This window comes from Choloepus didactylus, chromosome 18 (genome assembly GCF_015220235.1).
Source record: "Choloepus didactylus isolate mChoDid1 chromosome 18, mChoDid1.pri, whole genome shotgun sequence".
NCBI classification, from domain to species: Eukaryota; Metazoa; Chordata; class Mammalia; order Pilosa; family Megalonychidae; genus Choloepus; species Choloepus didactylus.
Genome location: NC_051324.1, coordinates 63,699,813 through 63,708,725, shown reverse-complemented (window position 1 = coordinate 63,708,725; position 8,913 = coordinate 63,699,813). Strand labels below are relative to the sequence as shown.

The following is an 8,913-nucleotide window of genomic DNA, read 5'->3' as shown; positions in this document are numbered from 1 at the left end:
AAGGGAGCTATTCACAATTAACATGAAATTAAAAGCACCATGTAGTTGTGACCCAAAAGGAATGCAAATTCTTCTCCAGGACACGAACAGACCCACAGATGGACTGTGTTTCTAGATTCTTGCTCCAGCTTTCATGAGAGTAAGTTAACCTCAGATTGTGGTTGTTTGGCGTATGGAGATATAACATGAGAGAGAATGCCAAATATTTGGGTGGAAACCTTTAAAAGCAGTAAGTTAATAGTAAGTTTTGATTTTGCAAATTATCTGAGTATTTTGTATTGTATAGCTAAATAACCAGCTTGAGATCTAAAGTTTTCCATTTTTATCCCATGACTAAATCATGTTTGGGCAAACAGCATATTATTCAGTCTGCTATTGAGTAAATTGAAAGGAATGTAGCTGTGTTGCCACTTTGCAAGTCTGAGCTATTTCTGGAGTTATTTTAAAAACTTATTCTCTTTTTTGTTTGTTTTCAGTTTTACTGCCCAAGGAATTGTAAGCATTGAGAGATACACATTTTTTTTCTGAATTTTGAATTGTTTTTAACTGGCTTAAGGGTATTTTCATCAAGAAAACTTAGGGCAATATTTTTATTCACCTTGTTTTTCATGCTAAATAGATATGAATTTTATCTAATTAGCCATGTGATATATTTATGCTCTGGAAAATAAAATTATATCTGACTGGGAAATAGCTGGCTTTTTATAACAAATTTATTATTTCAAAATAAGGCAATTTGCTATTCAGAGGGATTTTAAGTTAACTGGATGTTTCATGCTTCTATGGTGAGCAGTTTTTATTTTCCTGATATTTACATCAGGCTGTGCATGAGGAAAAAATCAATCCTAATTGTCATAAACAAATAAACACATTCATGACAGTTGCATTATGTTTATTGTTCTTTATTCAAAAATATTCTCTAGCACATACTAATTCACAAGAAAAAAGAAGAATAGGCACCTGGCCATATATTTAAACTTTTCCAGTTCTGCGATTTATTATGGCATCAGTGTCCTCATTGGAAATGTTGCAGTTTGGTATCAGTCAGGGTCTCCAGGCTATCACAGCCTGTTCTGATGGCGTTATCAGCAGGAACTCAACCACGTAGCTGGCAAACCCCTTTGTTCTTTCCTGAACAATTTTTAAACATAGGTCCATGTTCTCTTTTGTTCCATGAAAGAAAAAGAACCTCCAGCAACTCTTTTTGTCTAGCACCATTGCCCTACACCTATTTTAGAATGTCTTCTCATCTCGTTCTCTGTCCTCATCCTACCAGACTCCCTTTTTGTTGTTGCTCCTTGTATGAGGTTCCCCAATGATACTGTAACAAATCACTACAAATCTAACGGCTTAAACAACACAGATTTATTATCTTACAATTCTGGAGGTCAGAAGTGTGACATGGGTCTCAGTGGGCTAAAACCAAGGTATTGGCATAGCTACATTCCTTTCAGTAGGCTCTAGAGGAGAATCTGTTTCCTCACCTTTTCCACTTCTAGAGGCTCTTCACATTTCTTGACTTGTGGCCCTGTCTTCTACCTTCAAAGCCAGCAATGGTGGGTTGAGTCCTTCTCCTCTCCCATCACTCTGACCCCCTCTTCTGGCTCCTCCTTCTACTTGGGTTGGGAAGTATAATAAAGCATTGTGCTTAGGAAGAGGAAGAAGTGGTTTGGTGAACAGCTTGACTCTGCTCCAAATATCTATGCAGTTGCAAATGTATATTTACACATGTTCTTCTGCCATTCACAACCCATATGAATGGTAGCATTCTAAACACAGTTCTCCCTTTACTTTGTTCTTTTTTGAAAAAAAAAAAAAACCTCAACTATATATATATATATATATAAGAATATATATAAGAAGAAAAAAATCTGCTTGTTAATTTATCACTACTGCATATTTCATTATATGGATATATCATGATTTACTTAACTCATGCTCTATTTAGATTGTCTTCAATATTTAAATTGTTTTCAATTTTGTTTGAAAAAATTCTATATATAACATAATTATTGATATGGTTGGGTTTAAGGCTAATATTTCTTTTTGTCCTCCGTGTGTCTCCCCTGTTATTTCTTCCTTTGTTCCTCCTGCTTTTATATAAACTGAGTTTTCTTAGGTTTCCGTTTTATCTCCTCTGTTGCCTTTCCAACAATACCTCATCATTTTATTTATGTAATGGTTGTGAAAAGGATTGCAATGTATATCCTTACCTTATCACCATGTACCTTAAATATTACCACTTTGCATAAGATGAAAGAATCATAAAACACTATAATGCCATTTACCTTCTCCCATACTTTTTCCTATTTTGCCCATGTATTTTATTTGCAAATGTCATAACCTTAAAAATGCATTATTATATTTTTGCTTTTAGTAGTCAATTGTCTCTTAAATAAAGAAAGAAAATATATTTCCTCACTTATTTAAAATTTCTGGCAAACCAAATTCTTTCCTAAAAATCTGAGTTTCCTCTGGTATCATTTCCCTTGAACTTAAAGACCTTTTAGCATTACTTTTAGTGTGATTCTGCAGGTGAGAAATTATTTCAGCTTTTGTTCATCTGAAAAAATGTCTTTATTTCACTATCAGTTTTGAGAGATGTATTCTCTGGATATAGAATTCTAAGTAGCCAGCAATTTTTTCTTTCATCACCTTAAGGATATTATCACACTGTCTTCTGGCTTGTGGTTTTCTGCTGGGAAGTCAACCGTTACCTCTGGCTTCATTTAATATTTTATTTTTATCTTTTGTTTTCACCAATTTGACTATTTTGAGCCTATGTGGTATTTATTTATTTATTTATTTATTTATTTATTTATTTATTATTGTATTTGTCTTGTTTGGGATTCACTCATGACTTAGATCTTGATTTTCATCAAAATTCTTGGCTATTGTTTCTTCACATATTGTTTTCTGTCAATTTGCTCTATCTTATTCTACGACTCCAGTTGCATATATGTTAGACAATTTAATATTTGCTCACAGAAAATTGAAACTCTGTAATTTCCCAATCTCTTTTGTTCCTTACTTAGCTTCAGTTTAGATTTCTATTGATATGTTTCCAAGATCACTGATCTTTCTTTTGCAATGTCAAATTTGCTATTAAGCATATCCAAAGAATTTTGGATTTCAGATCATGTATTTTTTTTATTCTAGGTATTTCCTTAGACTTTTGTGTAGACTTTTGTTTTTTTATCCTCTGAGATGCCCCAGCTCTTCACCCATTCTATCCATCTTTCTCCATAAGTTTCTTAACATATTATAGCAGTTGTTTGAAAATCCTGTTTTTTTTAATTTCAATAACTGGGTTATCTATGGTTCTGCTTCTATAAACTATGTTTCTCTAGATTATGGGTTACATTTTCCTGCTTCTGTAGTAATTTTCCATTGTCTTCCAGACATGAATAAAAGAACAAGAAATACTGAAGTATCAAATTTTGTTTTCTTTGGCTTTCCAAACAATGCAATCCCTTTCCTCTGGAAATTAAGGTGAACAACTAAAATTCAGATTCCTCCTGGATCCTAGTTGAGCTGGAACTTGCCTGAAGTTTTAACCAGACTGAGCTCACCTGTGGTTCTGCCCCATCTCCCCTCAGCTGCTTTTTGGATGTTGTCAGTGTTTGAGTGGGGAGGGGACTGGGCAGAAGTGAGCGATGCTTGTAGGTGACATTTGCCTTGAGATTCACCTGCAGGAGGGCTACTGAATCCAAGCAGCATGAGAATGCACAGAGCTTAAAGAGTTGTCTCTGTTTATTCAGGACGTCTTTCAGTTGCTGCCTTCTTGAGAAAATCCTAGGTGGTGATAAAGTGGGGGGAAATTGCCGGGCTAATTGTTTTCTTTGCATTTCGGACTCAGATTCCACTTTTTCCACCAAGCCCACACAATCACCTTTGACTTCTTTCTCCTTATCCTTACAAATACTCTCTTCTTCTGGTAGCCCACCTTCCCTATATGCCCATACCCAGACTACATATTTGTACCCAGGTATGGGAGTTGCAAAAGGTGACCATGTTTTCACCCACCAAGGGCTGCTTTCTTTACGGAGTTCAGTTCATCAAGGGCTCTTTGAAACTATTGTTTTTCGCTAGTGCCATGAAAAAGTGTGATTTGAATTTTGTTTGGGTTATTGTTGTTACGATTGGTATAAAGGCGTTTCACATTTTTCTATATTGTAACCTTGGGGTCGAAGGAAATGAAGATAAACTGCATCTATGCACACCTTCCTTCACCCACATCTGGCATTCCATGACGTGCAATCTGATCCCTTTGCTTCTGCCTTGCTTTACTCATGCCTTAGTGTAGGGATATTGAGTGGCTTTTCAGTGCTTTCCCAAATAATTTTAGATTAATATTTACATTGTGGTCAGGAGAGTTGAAAGTCTCCTATATGTATTTTCCATAATTTGAGGCAAATTTAATAAGTTGGTTGGCTTCTTTTTGGGGGGAGGGGGTGTCAATGGTTTGAGGTTAAATAATTTTCTGGTGTTATTACAAATGGATATTTCCTCTGTGTTCCTCCTTTTTTGTCCATTTTGATAGATTTTTATAGAGGAATTTGAGCAAATCACCCTTCTTTCACTTCCATTCTGAAGATATCGGGCTGATTTTTGTTCTGTTTAAACTATTTATGCTCTCCCTCAACTTCCCCCAACTTGATTCCTATAGACTTTTTATTCAGTCTTTTAATTTCAAGTATATCATAGGGTTATTATTTTTTTTGTCATTATATTTGGTACATGGAGGGCCTTATGGGAAACACAAATCTTCCCACTACTCTGAAAAATTGATTTTTATTGTGCTTTTACAATGTATTTTCTTCTACGTATGTTCTGCAAAGAATTATGTTTGCATCTGTATTTTCTTTGTTTTGGATTTCTCGCTACCAAATATCTTACTTTGTTCTTTTTTTCTATTCTGCATATTTTTATCTCATCAACACTTCTATATGTTTTAATTTTCTTTTGAAATTTGAGAGAATCACAAAATTTTTCTCAATACCATGGGCAGATTTTATGTCATTTACTTTTAATTTTAACTGCATTATTTTCTATTATTATAAAGCTGTTTTTCCTTTCAAAAGTATGTATTTTTTGTTCATCTGCAGGATAACCTCCACTTTTTCATGTTCCAGCATTTTGGGACTCCTGATAATGTGAGCACAAACCAAAGCCTGTAAATAAACAGCCTGAAATGGATTCCTTCTGGAGCTTCACTTTGCCTGCCAGGATGGTGGCAGGATTTCTGGTTTTGCACTGGAGAGGGAATTAATGTACCCATTCCCTTGTCAAATTTCTACAGCGGTGTGGTACTCTGGTTAAGGGTGTCATCTCCAGAACTCAACTGTCTGGATTAAAGCACTGTCTCTGCCACCATCACTTGGGTTTGGCAGATCACTTTACCCCTCTGTGCCTCATTCTAATAGGATATACCCCAAAGTTTTGTTGTTAGGATTAAACTAATTAATCTACACTCCCCACTGTGCAATCTCTTTTATTCCAGCCATAATGAACAATATGACGTCTTTTGACATTTCCATGAGATTTTCTATTTATTTGCCTTTGGGCTTTCTTACTTTTGGGCTCATCGTTTATGTGTTTGAATGGTTGGCCTGGGACTTTTTTGGACCCTGATTATAGAGTTAAGTTAATCATACTCAAGTTCATGGCATGCCAAAATGACTGGTTCAAGCAAAGTTCCTATATATCTTGATTATTTCTTTTAATTTCTAACTCCCATTTCCCACCCCATCTCTTTTCCTATTTCCCTCTCCCAAGGGTGACCTTTCTGTTGTATTTGATTAGTTCATAAATGTTCCTCCAAAATGTGTTTTGCATGCAGTATTAATTATGCTATAAGTTTCAAAATTTTCTTAAGTTTTAAAATTAGCTCTATGTTTTTAACATCTCTTCATGTTGATGCATGGATACCAATCCATTGTTCCTGTTTCTACGTAGTACTCTATCGTCTGTATTCATCAGAATGTATTTTCTGACACCCTGACACAATAATCTACATTATTGTGAGCATCCTTGTAAAACTTCCCACACTGACCCATGTGATAATTTTCTTGGGACACATACCCAGGAGCAGAACTGACTGATGATGGGATATTACTAACTAGTAATAAATTTCTCATCAAAATGCTTGGACAAGTCTGTACTTCCACCAGTAATGCATGAAAATTCCTTTATTTCCATTAGAAAATTTAATACCAAATGTTGTCAGTCCAATGAGAGATAAATGATATCTTATACTTGTTTTAATTTTGATATTCTTCCAATACTAATGAATTTGAACATTCCTTGATATATATATATATAGATAGACAGATAGATAGATATAGATATAGATATAGATATATTAGTCTTTTGGCTTTCTTCTTCTCTAAGCATGCAGTTGGAAACAGTTGTTACGATTTTTTTGCTCTGCATAATATATTCTCTTTCAAAACTTCACATTTGCTTCCTTTACTTCCTCTTTTTAGATACACAGGTCAAAATGAGTAGGAGAAACATAAGCGTGGGTCGGCAAACATGGGCCCTTCTCTGCAAGAATTTTCTTAAAAAGTGGAGGATGAAAAGAGAGATCTTGTTGGTATGTTTCACAGTCTATGTTTTCTCATATTTACAAGAGGAAAATGTATTTTATCAGTCAGCACAAATACTTTGTCTTCTTTATTTGATGTCTCCTATAGATTCTATTTTTAACTAACAGCCTTTTTTGTTTAATTCTGGTCTCTTATGAAAATGAGATTGCTTTAAAATATATCATTACGTGTCTTTCTGGAGGCATTATTTTTAAACGAATTCATATTTAGAAACCCCCTGTAAAATAAAACCACATCTTTATATCTCAGACAGCAATTCTTAATATCTGAACTCATTTGAGTTTCATGAAGGCATAGGTACATACATTGAGGGCAGAAGTGAAAGGAAAAGGCAAAATTTAATCCAGAATCAATTCAGAAAGTCATTCAAAATTTAATAAAAACCCAAAAGGCAAATTGTACCACTTCTGCACAACTGCGCTATGGCGAAAGTGTCAATTTTAAAGAAATGATGAGCATGTAAACCATGAGGAGAAGAAAACTGAGTTTTGAAACTTCACCTCTACTAAAATAGTAATTATTTTCTTATTGTAAGAGTGATTGTGTGCTTCATGCAGAAAATTCAGAAAAGTGTAAAAAAGAAGAGAAAATCACTCATAAAATATCCTTGTTCAAGTGTTGGTATATTAGCATCCAATCTTATGAATATTGTGTGTGTATATGTATGTGTTCATGCATTCAGCAAATATGTATTGAATATTCATAGTGTGCTAAGTACATTTCCAGGTGTTGGGGATTGGCATGGAATAAAGTAGACAAAAATCCCTGCCTTCACGGAGCAACAGTTATGGAAAAATAAATACATGTCAGGATCCTATTCTAGATAGATGTTTTACTTCCAAACTTTTAATTTATTTATAGACAGTAATCATATTTTTTATCTGTTTCAAAAGATATGGGTATAGATATGGATATACCACATAGTTAAAATGGAATCGTGGTGAATGTCATATATACTAAAGGCCATGTGTTCAGAAGTATAATTGAATATAACGTAGGTTCTTCTCACTGGGCTGAAAATGATATAATGCTGCATTTTCAATTCCAGAATTTTGTCTTGGTGACAAAGACTATTTTATAATCCTTTTATGAGCAATGTTTTAGAACTATATTCTTTCTTTCACAAGCAAGCAGCAGAAGACAAAAGTATGACCTTGTTCTGTTGATGGAAGCTGTTTATTGATTCCATGCCACCTAATATTTCTCTAGCATTGTCATGCAGTTTCATTATGGCTATAAGCTATTGGGCCAACCATGAAACAATCCAGCCTTTTGCTCGCTTGCATCACTCTATGATGAACCTAGAATCTTAGTTATAATTGGAATTGAAACTACAACTCTTTCTTTATCAACAATGTACATATTTCAAAATGTTCAGATTGAAGAAAAAAGAGAATGAAAAAATTAAAATCTGGGAAAAAGCAAATGGAATATAAGTGAGATAACAAAACAGTTTCAAATTGTTTGTGGATGATTAATCTGTGGTTGAACCCCTGTTGATTTGATTCACTTTCCCCTCATTGCTTTATAGGAATGGATTTTCTCATTTCTTCTACTCTTTGCATACCTATCGTCCTCCAATTTGCATCAAGTTAATGACTTCTCTCACATGCCTGCAATGGATCTGGGACGTGTAGATAATTTTAATGATTCTGATTATGTTATTGCATTTGCACCCGAATCCAAAACAACCCAAGAGATAATGAACAAAGTGGCTTCAGCTCCATTCATGAAAGGTATGTTCTCTGGCAGCCCATGGTGATTTCCTTATTCACAAAATACGCAAATTCATTTTGAAATTGCCTTGTTAAACTGTGCTAAATGTTGAAGTTTCTAGATCTTGCTAAAAACATTAATGTGTATTTCTTTCCAATATCAAGGAGGTTTTCTTATTCTGTTCACTACTGTTTACTGAGGAAATTTCATGTCAAAAAGGTTATCCTTTTCATAATACGTACCAAAATGAGATAGTCCAGGGTTATTCAAATTTATGATTGTGGTAAGATTCTGGAAACATTGAACAGTGATGACAGTGTGGTTTTTAATCTTTTCAAACACTCACATAAAAATGGAGAGAATAGCAAGATAGTAATACTAAAACCCACAGGCAGTATTTACAGCAAAATTAGGTGACAAAGTACCTCCTTGAATCCCAAGATATAAGTGGGTGGGGAGGAAGCACCAACAGTCACAAGTCCTGCATGGTACCACTCTCTGGGTGGATGGGTGGGTGGGAGCAAAGGGAAGCAATGGGGCATCTGATGGACCTGAGATAAGGAGAGCCCCCCAAGAGATGATGACT

The 8,913-nt window shown here is 34.7% G+C and overlaps 1 protein-coding gene across 7 annotated transcripts in view; it reads left to right on the top strand.

Annotated features, from left to right (window-relative positions):
• ABCA9 (ATP binding cassette subfamily A member 9) overlaps positions 1-8,913 on the top strand; it is a 62,989-nt gene continuing 54,076 nt past the window's right edge. For 4 of the 7 annotated variants that reach the window (XR_005212737.1, XR_005212738.1, XM_037809506.1 and 1 more), the window contains exons 1-3: positions 5-229; positions 6,489-6,598; positions 8,143-8,347. Coding sequence is in view for 5 of the 7 variants with exons in the window: in XM_037809506.1 (XP_037665434.1) it covers positions 196-229; positions 6,489-6,598; positions 8,143-8,347 (349 nt within the window). In the remaining 2 variants the exon portion in view is untranslated. Of the gene's footprint in view, positions 230-5,108; positions 5,157-6,488; positions 6,599-8,142; positions 8,348-8,913 lie in introns of all 7 variants that reach the window. The other 3 variants (XM_037809505.1, XM_037809504.1, XM_037809503.1) reach the window with 3 other exon arrangements.